At 53.6% G+C, this 14,797-nt stretch overlaps 1 protein-coding gene across 5 annotated transcripts in view; it reads left to right on the plus strand.

Moving 5' to 3' along the window:
- EVC (EvC ciliary complex subunit 1) overlaps positions 1-12,529 on the plus strand; it is an 83,968-nt gene extending 71,439 nt beyond the window's left edge. For 3 of the 5 annotated variants that reach the window (XM_027103389.1, XM_027103392.1, XM_027103391.1), the window contains 6 exons: positions 1,159-1,303; positions 3,098-3,209; positions 7,764-7,890; positions 9,047-9,140; positions 9,853-9,965; positions 10,447-12,529. In XM_027103389.1, the coding sequence (XP_026959190.1) occupies positions 1,159-1,303; positions 3,098-3,209; positions 7,764-7,890; positions 9,047-9,140; positions 9,853-9,965; positions 10,447-10,476 (621 nt within the window). In that variant the 3' untranslated portion in view covers positions 10,477-12,529. Of the gene's footprint in view, positions 1-1,158; positions 1,304-3,097; positions 3,210-7,763; positions 7,891-9,046; positions 9,141-9,852; positions 9,966-10,413 lie in introns of all 5 variants that reach the window. The other 2 variants (XM_027103390.1, XM_027103393.1) reach the window with 2 other exon arrangements.
- The last annotated feature ends 2,268 nt before the right edge of the window (positions 12,530-14,797 follow it).

The following is a 14,797-nucleotide window of genomic DNA, read 5'->3' on the forward strand; positions in this document are numbered from 1 at the left end:
GGGGGGGGGATGCAGAGGGGGTAGACACCACTTCCCGGTGGCAGGAAGACAGACGGACAGAAGGCGTGATGTGCAGGTGGGTTTGCTGACTTGAGAGGGGAGAAGAGGGACTTCCTGTCTTCTGCCTTCCATGTGCTAAATGAAATTCAAGGAAGGCCACTGGCCGTCAGTGGGAGCTCCTGACCGGAAGTACAAGGCCAGAGCCCAGAGTCCTCGTGGGGGGTGGAATCAGATGTAGATGTCCGACAGAGAGGGAGAGAGAACCGGCCACAGTAAGGGAGGAGCAGGGCCCGGGAGTGAGAAGGTGGGCTCTCACCTGCTCTGCACCCTGAGCTGCAACCCTCCTCACCTCCACAGCTTCCGTCCACACCTGCAGATCAGGGAACATTTCTTAGGCTTGGAACATAACCAATCACTCAACAATAATAAATGGGTATTTTTTTCTTGCCCAAAGCTTGGAACCATTCAATAAATGCTGAAATGGGGGCTCTGGAACCTGACTTTTGCCCATTATCTTATGAAGTAAAAGACGGTGGTTTTGCCAGTGCACAACCAACATGTCCCTGATGATGGGACATCTCAGCATTTCCTTTCTGTTCTGCTTTGGGCCTGAAGGTATATCATTGAGGAATGCATGTAACTGCAAAGGGACAAAAATAAATAGAAGTTACTGATCTCACATAACAAGAAATGTGGAAGTAGGTGGTTCCAGGCTGGCACAGAGGCTCTGTGATAGGACCAAGGACCAGACTCTCTCTTTCTGATCCATCATTCTTGGTGTTGGTTGGTTGCCTCATAGTCTCAAAATGGCCACTGCCACTCCAGACATCAAGTTTGCATTCTAGGCAGGAAGAGGGAAACAGCAAAGTCTGTCACCCCCACCAAGGCTTTGCCTTAATGTTCGGAAAGGGTTGGCCCTCAGCAGACTTTCCCTAATATTTCATCTCATTGACCAGAACTGGGTCATACAGTCAGTCTCAGACCATCCCTGACAAAGGAAAATAAGATTATCGAAACTGGTTTAAACCAGCCACGCACTGTCTGCCTGCTCCTGACCAGCCAGGGTTGGCAGTGGGTGGAAGATGGGAGCCAGGACCATGTCGGCCATGGCTGGCTCCGAGTGTGCCCTCTGCCGAGACTTGTCCCTCCTGCCCACAGAGAACACTGATGGAGGCGGCTGTGGAAAGCGTCTACGTGACCAGCGCTGGTGTCGGCCGGCTCGTGCACGCATATTACCAGCAGATCAGGAGGGCCATGCAGGACCACGAGGAAAGAAAGCGGCATCACCTGAAGACCCTACAGGGTATAGCGCCCTTCCACCGGGAAGCCCTGCCAGCCACGAGCCAAACATGCTCTTAGCTGGGGACAGGGCGAGATGTCAGGTTTTTCAAATTTTATTTTGGGAGATTTAATTTTTTTAATGTTTTATGTATTTATTTATCTCCTGCTCTGTCCCCAAAAGGCTTTTGGAAAAGCACTTAAAGAAATATATCCATACAGTACAGTAGGATTTTTTTTTTAAAGTAGGCTAATCAGAACAAGGACAGGACAGTGAGGTGGAGTTGGGGCTACGCCATCATCTGGGACGTATGTCATCAGATCCCTACTTAGAGGTGACATGGGTTTGGCTCTGGATGTCCTGGTGGCCAAAGAGATAGAAATTTCCTCAAGTAAAGCTGTCACAGTGTCCATAAGAAAAGGCTAGTGGGGGCTTTCCTGGTGGCGCGGTGGTTGAGAGTCCGCCTACCTACGGGTTCGTGCCCCGGTCCGGGAAGATCCCACATGCCGCAGAGCGGCTGGGCCCGTGAGCCATGGCCGCTGAGCCTGCGCGTCCGGAGCCTGTGCTCCGCAATGGGAGAGGCCGCAACAGTGAGAGGCCCGCGTACCGCAAAAGAAAAGAAAAGAAAAGAAAAGGCTAGTGGCTCATAAATGTGCCTGAGGCCCAGACAGTTTTCCCCTGTGGGCTCTTGTAAGAGGCCACCCAGGGGATGGGATGGACAAGATCCCCAAGGCCAGCAAGAACGTGGTGTAGTAACAGACAAAATCCAGATCCTTAAGGCCTGTTCTTGTACCATCCCTCCCTGCATCCAGGGCTTCAGAACAAAGTAGAATCCCATGTTCTCTGACGGATGCTTCCTGGACGGTCCAAGATCCCCAGACGGAGGACCGGCAGGGTCCTGGGGGCAGGTCTCCTGTGAATATTATGTTTCTCAATAAGCTCAGCTGCCACTTCTGTCTTCCCCTCCCCTGGGGAATTTGAGCCCTACATTCAGATCAAATCTGGGACACGCCCAGAAATCTACCAGCTGGCTACAGATCCCTCCTGCTGTTTTTCCAAAGTAAGGGTTGGTCTCCTTCGGCAGGAGACAGATGAGGCTGATCGCCTCTGCAGAACGTTCAGGGACCAGGGTGCTCACATCCCCTCTCTAGGCCTCGGTTTCTGCATCTGCAGGGCTACGGTTGGGCTCCCCCTTCATACATCCTCTCATTATAACTACGGTCCAATAAATAGGCAGTTAATTCAGGTGGTAGTAAGAATCCAGTAGAAAATAATTTTAGGCTTCATCATCTGTTTCAAAATATACCATTGTTTTAAATTTAAAAAAAAAAAAAGAATAAGCAGGTTCTGATATGCAGACCAGTGCACCTCGGCCTCAGAGGCTAAACCTCCCAGCTCCTTGGAAAGCACCCAGCTCAGCACCCACGTCTGTAAGGCTAACTGCACCCCTGCAGCTCTGAATGGGGTTTGAATGGTTTTTCCTTCCTGGTGTGGATTTTTATCCATTTGTGGTGGCCCTTTAGCGTTAACTCTTGCCTATTCGGCTCCCCTTTCTCCTGATACTTACAAGAAAGACGGGCCTGAGCAGTTGCAGGGAGAGCCGGGGTGCTGCCCTCCCGGGTTCGCAGGGTGTGATGGAAGCTGCAGCATCCTCGCGCACACGAAGTCCTTCCCAGGGTGAACTGTGGCGCTGGTGGAGGCACACCTGAGAGCACGTGTAACCTGCTGATCCCTGCACCTCAGCGCCCGGGCCAGACCTGGCAGTGTCAGTCCTTCAGACATGCACCCTGACCGTTGTGTGTATGTTAAATGCTGTAGGTGAGAGAATGGAACATTTCAAGCTGCGGAAAAAGCAGGAACTCGGTGATCCTTCGTCAGGGGCCGAGGTAGCGGGTGGAGCTCAGGAAGCCTCCGGAGCTGTGCACCAGAGGTGAGGCCTCACTGCTGTCTGCGGGTCCCCACGCGGGCCATCCCGGCCCCCTGTGCACTGCACGTGTCTCTAGGCGCTGACCTTACACTCAGTGCAAGTGACACTGACACTCTCGGGAGCTGACCTCCCACACATTCACCTGCGGACCCGGGTCTCCTCTGCCTCCCCCGCTGCGTGGAAGCCCATGAGCCCCTGTCTGGCTCTCCCTTCTACGCACGGCCCCTGCAAGGGACCTGGCACAAGGGCGGAAGTCAAGGTGTGGTGGGAGCTTCCTTTCCAGGTCTGAGCGGTCTTCACAGCCCTGAACTGGCATCTCCTCTCTGATCTGTGCTGAGGGTTCCCCCAGAAGCAGACCCTGAGCCAAGGACCTGGGGGGCAGGTGAGCCCAGGAAGCACAGGGAGGGAGCAGGGGAATGAGGACGAAGGCTGTTTGCCATAACAAGGACCCACCGCCAATCACACGCCGTGTTATCTCAGGGATCCGGAGGTTGGAAGTCGGGCGGGCGCCGCCGGTTTCTCTGGGCCTCACAGGCCGAAATCAAGGTGTTGCTGGCCAGGCTCTCATCGGAAGCTCTGGAAGCTTCCACACTTCTTCAGGTGTCGGCAGAATCCAGTTCCTTGTAGAACGGAGGTCCCATTTCCTTGTGGCTACCGGCTGGCCCTCCCGACGTCCCATCGGCCACGCTCTGGTCTTTGCACGTGGCCCCTGCATCTCGGAGCATTAAGTCCTGCCTACACTTGGAATCTCTTCTGCTGCATCTCTCTGACCCCAGCTGGGGAAGCTTCTCTGCTTTTATGGGCTCTGGTGATTGAGACCCACCAAGATAATCCGGGATCATCTCCAAGTTTAAATCAGGAACCTTAATCACGCCTATGAAGTCCCGATTGCCGTGTAACAGAACATCTTCACACATTCCAGGGATGAGGGCGCGGACACTTTTGGGGGCCGCTGAGCAGCCTACCACATGGGAGAAAAGCCAGTAAGGCCAGTGATGATGAGGGGTTTCCGTGGCAACTGAGGCCCAGCCCTGGTCTGGACCTCCTGAGAGATTGTGCAGAACTCAACTTCCAATTACGCCAGCAAGGGGCAAGGAAGATAGGGGATTTGTCCACCAACCCCCTTCCACATTGGTTGAGGGTCTGTCCTGGAGGTGTTAACTCTCCAGCCTTCCCAGGCATCCCTGAGCTGGCCAAGCCCCCCGCCCCCTTCACGGCCAGAGGAAGCCCCGGTACCTGGTCGCAGGTGCTTGTAAGATGCCGGTGGTGCGTGCGGGAACTGTCCACTGAAGGGCAGCCGGCCACCAGGTGGGCTGAGGAGATGTGGGCTCCGCACCGACAAGTCCATGTAAGCACATACTTAGGTCCTGAGCTAGGCACGGGGGACAGCGCCTCCCACCCGACTGCTCACAGCCTGCAGGGAAAGACGGACAAGTAAAGAGATGGCAGTAAGTTGGTGCGGGCACTATGATGAGGGGAGGGGGCAGAGGAGAGGCATCCCGCCGGCTGGAAGCAGCAGCAGGACCACCGCTCTGCAGGGTAAAGGAGAGCAGGTCCGTGCCATGCCATGAGTAAATCCCAGCCCTCATCTCACGCTCATTTAGGAAACAGGAACCACGGCGTCCCCTGGGTCAGAGTGAGTCGAGCATCCCCTCCGTAAATCCTCTGGCCATTAACAGCGGTCAGTAAATGCCCTGCCATTGGGTTGAGGCTGGGGCTTGCTCTGACTGTCGCATATCCATCAAACTACAGTCCAGCGGTTCTCAGATCTGGGGGACATCCGTCTCACTTGGCTTTCTGCTGAACATGCAGGGCCGCCCCACACCTGGAGACCCAGACTCAGGGACTTTGAGGGAGGCCCAGGCATCTAATTGCTGACGCACTCCCTCCCTCCAGGGATTCTGACGGATGTGGTGCAGGGGCTCCACTTTGACCCCAGTGACCCAAGAGGAGGGGCCTTGGCCACCACCTGGTCCAGCCCTGCTGGGTTTATGGAAAATAAAAGCAAAGCCCAGTGCGGGTGTGGGTGCATGACCCAGTCTCACTGATTTACAGGCTCATACATGGCCGTTGATGCCCTTCCCTCCATGCCCATCTCCTTGAGTTCATAAGTGCAGTTTCTAGTGAAAGTCAGCCAGAGCTCCTAGGGACAGAGCAGTGTGGTGATGACAGGTATTGACTTTAAAAAACGAGATGTCAATAAGCACAATTCTCAATCAGATGGTAAATTTCAAATTGCATCTCTGGCAAGGGGTGGGATTGTGAGTGAGCTTGCCTAGGGATACCAGGTGACGCGGTGGCGACCCCTCCCGTCAACCACATAGTGGCTGGGTCCCTTCACGCCCCGAGCCCCAGGTTCCCCATCTGTAAAATGGGGTTGCAGTAACACCTATGTCATGGCTGTATAACTGTGCAGATGAGCCACGCACAGCCTGCACGACGCTCACACGCAGGCCAGCACGTGGCCAGGGCGCTGATGTCCATCATTGCCGTCAGTGCTGTCATTGCCGAGCCATGGGGCACTGCACGGTGCAATGTGAACTTCAAATAGTTCTAGAATCAGAACTCTTTCAGAATGGATTTTTTTTTTAAATGTTCATTTCCATAGTCAAATCTGAGTCCAAACACAAGAAGTCTATGAACTTACGCATCTAACCGGGTAACTCAGATCCCACAGCCAGGCCTACAGTCAGGCCGTTTCCTCCCTCCAGGACGTGCCAGGGGTCAGCAGTCCTGAAGGGGCTCCTGCTCCCAAGCTCGGGCACCACCTGGCTGTCCCAGCACAGCCTCTGTCCTCTGTGGGCTCTCTTGTCCGGGGCCCTTGTTGCTCCCCTCCTGGCTTAGAGCTGAGGCCTCTGACCGGAATCCTGCTCGTCCTCCCTGCTTCCCATGCTGCAACCAGGGCATCGCAGAAAACACGAGGCAGCCCGTGTCTCAGATGCTCCTGGACCCTCGCGTGGCTCCCCAGGCCTCGAGCGTGAAGCCCTGCCCCTAACCCGGGCACACGGGCCCTTCCTGGGCAGGCCTGTCACTTCCCTGCGTTCCAAGAGCCAGGTCCATGGGGGAGCAGACAAGCCAGCAGGATGATAGTCGAGAGTGGCCAGGACTGGTGACAGCGGGTCTGGGGAGGAGGGTGCTTACAGAAAGAAGCCACCCAGCTTCTGTAGTGAGCTGAACGGGGCCCGCAGAAGATATGTCCATGTCCTTAATCCCTGAACCTATGCATGTGACCTTACTTAGAAAAAGGTCTTTGCAGATGTCATTTATGTAAAAGATCTTGAGATGAGGACATCACCCTGGGTTATCCCAGCGGGTCCTACATCCAATGGCAAGGGAAGCAGAGGACATTTGACCACACACAGAGAAGATGATGTGACGACAGAGGCAGAGATTGGAGTGACACAGCCACAAGCCAAGGGGTGCCAGCGGCCACCAGAAGAGGCAAGGAACATGTTCACCTCTAGAACCTCCAGAGGAAGGACGGCGCTGTCAACTCCTTGACTGAAGATTTCTGGGATCTTCTGTGAGAGGACAGATTTTTGTTTTTTTAAGCCCCCTAGTTTGTGGTCATTTGTTAGAGCAGTCCCAGGAAAATAATGCATCCTCCTTGGGGGTGTGAGAGAGAACCACACTGCAGAGCACTGACCTCAGCCGTATCACAGTTATTTGTTCGATATCTATCTCCCTCCCCAGCTCAAAGTGGGGCCCCATGAGGGCAGAGGCTATGAGTCTCTTATTCACAACTGTGTCTTCAAAACCCAGCATAGCACCTGGAAGCCCAGAAATACTTTTATGAATAAAGGAATGAGCGGATAGATGGATGGATGACGGATGATGGGGTCTTGTAGGATGAATAGGAGTTTGCCAGACAAAGACAACGAAGAGGGGAAAGGCATTACTGGTAGAAGGAAGAGCAGAAGCAAAAGCAGGTGGAATTTTGTGCCTTCAGATATACTCCATGGACATCTGCCTATTGATGCTAAAAGTGACTTCTGCCTTCAGGTCTAGAAATTCAGCCCCTTTCAGAAAATCAACCACAAGATTGAAAGGAAGAAGGCAGAGAACGATTACAGAAACAGAGTGGGTGGTATTGAATGTTCCTGTGTGCTGAGGACTAGAGGAAGGTCAGCCAAGGAGGGGAGGGTATTCAAAGCAGGAGGGGAGGGGTCTCTGCTGCTGAAAGGGAGGTGGGGCCTCTCCAGGTCAGGGACCCTGCTTCAGCCCCAGCTCTGTCCTCTGCCACTAGCAGTAATAAGGCTGCTATATGCAGAGTTTCTCAGACTCTGCATCCTAGGAAACGACCCTTCTGTTTTACAAGGGAGGAGCTAGGGCAACTCTGAGATTTTAAATAAAGACAGGTGCTATCAGGGGACCATCTCCCTGCTCCCTGCCACACCCTGGGGTTAAAATGATTTTCTCATAAGAAGATGCCACTTGCAGCCCAGCCGCTTTGCAGCTGTGGGACCTCAGGGTTGCCCCTGGCCCTCTGAGCTTCTCTCGAGCTTTTCTCCTCTCTGTCCTGCTGATGTCACCAACGGCCTTCCTTCCTTCCCCCAGGATGTTGGCGCAGCAGAAAAAGTTCCTGGCCCAGTTCACGGCACACCAGCGGACCCGCCAGGACGCGTGGAAGCAGAGCGCGAGGGTCATGGACCATCTGGAAGCCCAGCTTGAGACCCAGCTACAGGTACATCTTCTGAAAATGGGCCTTTGCAAAGTGGGCAGTGGTTTACAGGGGAGTGGAAATAGTAAAAGGCTAAGCTCATGATCACAGGTCAGCACTGGAGCCTTTGTGAGGACCACACGCCCTGCTCGGGACCCCCTCAGCCCCCGCTAGTCTCACAGGCTGATGACACATCAGCCTCGCTGCTCAACTGTGAACTTTGATTCCCCCGGGTCTGCAGCACCCAGCTCCGGGCCAGGCCCTGACCACTCGTCAGTTTTGTCTGTTGAGCTGAAAGGAATGAGCGTCTCCCTGTGTGTGAATCGCCACCATGTGGGCCTCTTGGAGTCACGGCAAACATCGGTATCACTCAGGCAGTGCTGCTGTGACCAAGGTTTGCACTTTACCTAGAACATACAGGAAGCTCAGCTTTCGTGATATCCTGTGGATATCTCATCCCAGAAAAATCTCATCAGCGTGAGATTATAAGGTGCGGCTTGAAAGCAAAGTGTCTGCCTGTAAAAAAAATCAAATATTCAGAATGGCAGGGCTGAGCGGAGTGTTGGCGCCGTCTGAGTGTTCGCCGTCAGTGTGGCAGTGACATCTGAGACGATGATGAGAAAGACGTTCATGGTGGTTCACGTCTATTCCCTGAGGGTCTCTTGTAGACAGTCACTGAGCGGAGAGCTTTACATCCACCACCTAAAGTCCTACTCCAACAGCCAAGCTGCGGGTTACACCCAGTCTCCCATTTACAGATGAGGAAACTGAGGCCCCGAGAGGTAGGTCACCTCCCAGTGCCCCACAGTTAATAAGCCACGGAATCCGGGTCTGGCTGATAATCAATGGTGCTGGCAGTTAAGGACTCAGACTCGAGTCAGGCAGGGGTGCGCTTGCTCCTGGTGCTGCTGCCCTCACCGAGCCCCTCGCACCTCAGTGTTCTCATCTGTAAAGTGGGATGCATGGCTGGTGTGAGTGAGGATGGGTGGTTAGCTCCCCCCGCGTCACACGTGCGTCTGCCTGCTCCTGGCGTTTCTGGACGCCTCTGGGAGAGTCCTCCTCCGCATGGGGACGCGGTCCTGTCCCCACTCTCAGAGAGCCTCCTCGTGCTGATGGAAGGCGATGTAGAGGCGGAGCAGGGCAGAGGCAGGCCCAGCTGACCCTCTCTCTCTGCATCCAGGAAGCTGAGCAGAGCTTCATCTCAGAGTTGGCGGCGTTGGCCCGGGTGCCCCTTGCCGAAAGCAAACCGTTTTCCAATAAGCATGGGCTGTCAGGTGAGTCATAGAAGGCGATGCCCTGCAGGCTCTCTGGGCTGGGAGTATAGGTTCCAGCACCGGGTGTACCACTAACTGGCGTGTGGCCCCAGGCACCGCACTTACCCTCTCTGGGCTTCTGTGTCCTGTCTGTAGATGAGCGGCTAGGCTAGGATGCCCCTGTGTCCCTGGCCCTTCAAAATACAATAATTCCGATTCCTGGGTCTGCTGCTCAGTAGCTGACTCTCATCTCTGACTCTGTTTCCCCCTCTGTAAAGTGGAGATAATTAGCCCTCCTCCTTTGGCCAGCAGAACTTCAGGGACATCATAGAGTGTTGTAACCTCTAACGGGATAGCAAGGGGAAGGTGTGTAAAGTCACGGAGGGCTATTAAAATAAAAGCTGTGGTACTGGAGCTGTGTTCTAGGTTCTTAACTGCTTCGGAAGGGAAGGCTGCCCGTCCGCGGGGTGTGGCAGAAACACAGCAGGAGCCTGGCCGACTGAGTTTGAATCCTAGCTCTGCCACCTTTCAGCCTTGTGGGCTCGGGATAGCTCTCGCCCCCCGCGAGGTCTCAGTCTCCTCACAAGTTAAACGGGTCTAAGAGCAGTAGATACCGAGTGCATACTCGGCCCCCAGAGGTACTCAAACAATGCTGGGGTGGCGTGAGGCCAAGAGATGCTGTCACCTACCCAGAGTCACAGAGCCAGTTTCTGGGTTCATGTGTGTCCTGCAGAGAAACCCCTAAGGACCAAAAGGAAGAAGCCGGCACCCCGGGACAGAGGAGACTTTGGGGGGCCCAAGGATGACGACCCTGCCTCAGGGCCCCCCCCCCCCAGGATCGCTCAGGTACACCGGGGCCCTTGTTGATCTCCTAAACCTGGGCAGGAAATCCAGCACCTCTCAGAGGCGTTGACTCGGGTCCGAGAAATGATGGGTGATAATGGGAAGTGTTGGTATTACTGTTACTGCTATTATTAGTGTCCCGTTTGGCCGGGTCAGCCACGACCACCACCCCCCCCCCCGCCCCAGCCCGTCAGCATCCAGCCTGAATAGCTGGCAATCCCAGGCCTCAACAAGGCGCTGCCAGCTACAGATGCTTCCGGATTTGTGGTAGGGTGGATCAGTCATCTGAGCATGGGTCGGACCTCCCAGCAAAGAGAGGGCAACTGGGAGTTTCTTTTGTTTCTTAACAGCCCATGTCAAAATGCAGATTGTGTTGATGGCCCGTCACCGCCTTTTCATGGGATCAGATTGGATGCTTTGTTATTGCATCTAGACAGACCTGGAATCAAAGTTCTGACCAACTGCCTTTCTTCCATATTTTAAGCAGCAAAAGGCTGAGCCAGCAAGAAAGTGAGGTTGGTGACGGTGAGAATTCCAAGAAGATGCTAAAGAGAAGAAGCAACCTGTAGCTTAAGGCTGGTCGGGGGGACGGAACCCGAAGACCCCGTGTGTATGCCACCTGCCTCTCCCCCCGGCAGTGAGGAGGGACTGGCCACCCCGGGGTGGGGGACAGTGGGGTCTCCCCTCTGCCCACAGGCTTGCTGTGCAGGGATGGAGAATGGGTATCAAAGTCCCAGAAAAAGGCCTAAAAGAGCAGGGTGGACCCTACCGCCTGTGAAGATGATACCCACCCCCACCCCTGTGTTGGAAACACATCTGCTCCAGTTTTTCAGTGTCGCCTTGGCTTCGAGATGTGGCTCCGTTCCTTGGGAAGCCCCTCCTTCCTGGCTTCCTGTGCTTCCCAACCCCGTGTCCCAATGTCACCCCGAACCAGCGTTCCGCGAGCGCTAAGTGGTCTCATTCCCGCCCTGGGGGCCCTCTGCTCGCCAGCCTCCCGGTGGAGTTCCACCTATAATAAAGGGTGTTTTCTGAGTCCGAGGCCTTTTCTGCTCCGTTCCCATCACCCCCGCTCTCTCTGTCCCCTGCACCATGGGCACTGGCCAACATGGATTCTCCTCAGGACCCAGTCCCTTCTTTGGTTCAGCCAGCAGCGACGGCCTGGTCTCAGTGAGGGCATCTGAGGAGTCTCAGGGCCCCATGCCATAGACCATGGAATCCCTGGCCGGCAGGCCTATCCTTATCCACCCTGGGGACCTAAGGACCCACAGATACATGACACCTGCGTTAGGGTCTTCTGTTAGAGACAGTTAAAGTGCTAGGAAGGAGGCCCTGCCCAGGAGGACTTCCCCTGGGAGGGATGAGTTCTTCTGCCAGACAGCAGCCCTCCCCTAAGGAGAAATGCTTCTCCCAGTGGATGCTGAGAATATCCAGCTTTCAGACCAGCCAGTACCTTTCCCACCCGGAAAGAAAATTGCCCTTTTCATCGAAATCAGGGATTCTCAGTCTTGGCACTGTGGATACGTGGAGTGAGAAAATTTCTTTTTTTGGGGGGTGGGGCTGACCTGTGCGTTACAAGATGGTTAGCAGCTTCCCTGGCCTCTTCCCACCAGATGCTGGAAGCACTCCCCAGTTGTGTCAACCAAAAATGTCTCCAAACATGGCCGGATGTTCCCTTGGGGGCATCACCCACTGATGTAAGTCAGAGCATGCTGACCCCAGGAAAGTCTGGGATGGAGAATACAGGGTTTCCACAAATTCCCAGTACAGAGTGGGCTCCAGGTTATAGAAGCTTCTGTCTCAGGGATTTTCTGGACCATTTGTGGTCTGAATTTTTATTTCTTACAACCTAGATTAGTCTCTCTTATTCAGGAAAGCGAGGTTCCTTAACAAAAGAAGTAATCCATACTAGTTACATCGTTTGTCAAGGATACTAACCATCGGAGATCCTCAAATCCTGACTGGTCACCAGGCGAATTTCCAAAGTTAGCCAACAGCCCCCTCTAGTGGCTAAATAAAATATTTCCTTATTCTGCAGAGTCTTGTAACAAGTTTTGACTTCCTGCGATATTTTGAGAACCTGTTTTATATAGCAATTGCTTTTGTCCCATGGGTCCTGTGCACAGAGGCATTCTGAAGGCAGATGCCTCCTATGCTGGTAACGTCTGAGTTGGTGACGTGAGTTTGGTAAATGGAGATGCCCTGGCAGCACCAGGATCTCTGGAAGATCCGGGCAGTATAGGTTCAGCCTCCACGGATCTTGCACGGGTGACGCTTTTGCTTAAGTGTAGCTTCCTTAGTCCAGGGGACATGTCACCTGTCACCTGTGACATGCTGCTGGACTGCTTGGCACAGTGTGGGGCGCATAGCTCTCCATAAAGGCGTGTGGACTGCGTCTGTTTCCATCACATCAAAAATCGACTCTAGAGGTGCCTTTCATAATGGAATTGCATCCTTGTTCAAAACAAAATGTGACTCTCAGAAAGAGAGAGACAAATACCGTATGCTAACACATATATATGGAATTTAAGGAAAAAAAATGTCATGAAGAACCTAGGGGTAAGACAGGAATAAAGACACAGACCTACTAGAGAATGGACTTGAGGATATGGGGAGGGGGAAGGGTAAGCTGTGACAAAGCGAGAGAGAGGCATGGACATATATACACTACCAAACGTAAAGTAGATAGCTAGTGGGAAGCAGCCGCATAGCACAGGGATATCAGCTCGGTGCTTTGTGACCGCCTGGAGGGGTGGGATAGGGAGGGTGGGAGGGAGGGAGACACAAGAGGGAAGAGATATGGGAACATATGTATATGTATAGCTGATTCATTTTGTTATAAAGCAGAAACTAACACACCATTGTAAAGCAATTATACTCTAATAAAGATGTTAAAAAAAAAACCGCGACTCTCACATCTGGAAGGACTCTCGGCTGTGTTGGGCGCAGGCTCTGGGACACCGGGGTGTGGAGGAGGACTTTAGGCCTGATACTGAGCTGCATGAACACAGCACACCGAGGGCCGGGGAGAGAGAAGGAACAGCAAGAAGACCCCGAGGACACATCTCAGCTGCCCTCCCTCCATCTGGGTTGTGTCCCCAGTTCTTATTATGGGCTGTGATGGAAGGAGGTAAAAATAGAAGGGGTTCATGAATGATGATATATTGAAGAGTTTAATGGATTAATTTTTATGCAAAGTTAGCCTCTGATCTGGTCTGAGCTGCTAGGATGAAGCCAGTGTGGTATAAGGTCAGCAGAGTCACCAGCCGACCTGGGCTTTGTCTTGCTGTCATCACTCGGGGGCTGATACTGCTGCTGCAGCAGAAGCCTCCTAACTGCTCCTGCTCTTGCCCTGCCCTGCCCCACCCTCCTCTTATCTGTCCACACTTCTTAAAACACAGATCTGACTGCTGCTCTTTAGTGGCGTTCCCTTGCTCTTAGAAGAAAAAGCAAACTCTTTAACATGGACCACAGGGCCTTGCGAGGTCTGGTATCCGCCACCCCTCCAGCCCAGCTGATGCCGCTGCCCCCACCCAGCCTCTGTCTCCTCTCACGGCCTCATATGTGCCACACCCCCTGCCTACCACAGGGCCTTGGCACATGACAGTCTTCTGTCTGGAACCCTTCTGCCCCCTCCCATCCCCTTTGCCTCATTAGCTCCTAGCCATTGTTCACATCTCAACAGGGCTCACTCACGACTTCAAGAGCCATCCCTGCCTACCTTGATAAGATCAGACTCCCCTCTTTCGCTCTTAAGAACTGTCTGTATAGGGCTTCCTTGGTGGCGCAGTGGTTGAGAGTCCGCCTGCTGATGCAGGGGTCACGGGTTCGTGCCCCGGTCTGGGAAGATCCCACATGCCGCGGAGTGGCTGGGCCCGTGAGCCATGGCCGCTGAGCCTGCGCGTCTGTAGCCTGTGCTCCGCAACGGGAGAGGCCACAACAGTGAGAGGCCTGTGTACCGCAAAAACAAAACAAAACAAAACTGTCTGTATATTTTGTTGCTGGGATGGTAGATACATTCCTTTATTTCTCATCCAAGTTTGGAACCGGTTGAGATAGAGTCAAAGCAACCACAGAGCTCTGCATATCAGCTCTATAATTGATGAGGCCAAACTGGGGGACTCTGTGTCCACAAAGAGCCTGCTCATACTTACCCCTGAACTAGACTTGCCCGCTCCCAACACAGACATAGACGTCGCCCCAGTCACAGGCTTCTACCATGGGGACACCCCCAAAACACATTGAGAGGAGTGGCGAGGGGGCCCAGATTTGGTGGGGGGGTTAGGGTGGGGTGGGAGGATGGGAGGGTGTCTGAAACTTGTACATTCGGGCAAGGAGAGTTTCATGAAAAGCCAATAAAGTTATAAAAGGTATAAAAGAGAATATATGTTTAGAATGAGAGAGGAGAGCAGAACAAATGTTTTTAGAACCTGATGAATTCCACAAAATCACAAATACAAAAATATAATTTTTTAAGTCAGTGAATTGCCTAACCCACTTCTGTAATACTTTGTTCTAACATTTCTCCACTCACTGTTGTGTGCATCGGATGGCTAGATTTCCACGGACCAGTTTCTGGCTCTGCACACTTGCCTCAGCGCTCCCTCTCCTCGTTGCTGGGCACAATTCCGGTCTGGGCGCACTTCCGGTCTGGGCGCACTTCTGGTGCCAGGTGCCACGGGATGCATTTGTGTCGTGTCCCCTGGCCTGCGCTCCGTGTCACGATGCAGGGGAGTTGGCACAGGGGGTGGCCATTTGTGCCCGGGCTGGCTGGAATTACGTCCACTTGACACGGGCCCATCCCCACTGAACCCAACTCAGTCTGCCCTAACCCAGAT

This window comes from Aethalodelphis obliquidens, unplaced genomic scaffold, assembly GCF_003676395.1.
Source record: "Aethalodelphis obliquidens isolate GAN/ISIS:26980383/991018 unplaced genomic scaffold, ASM367639v1 scaffold6, whole genome shotgun sequence".
Lineage (NCBI taxonomy): Eukaryota > Metazoa > Chordata > Mammalia > Artiodactyla > Delphinidae > Aethalodelphis > Aethalodelphis obliquidens.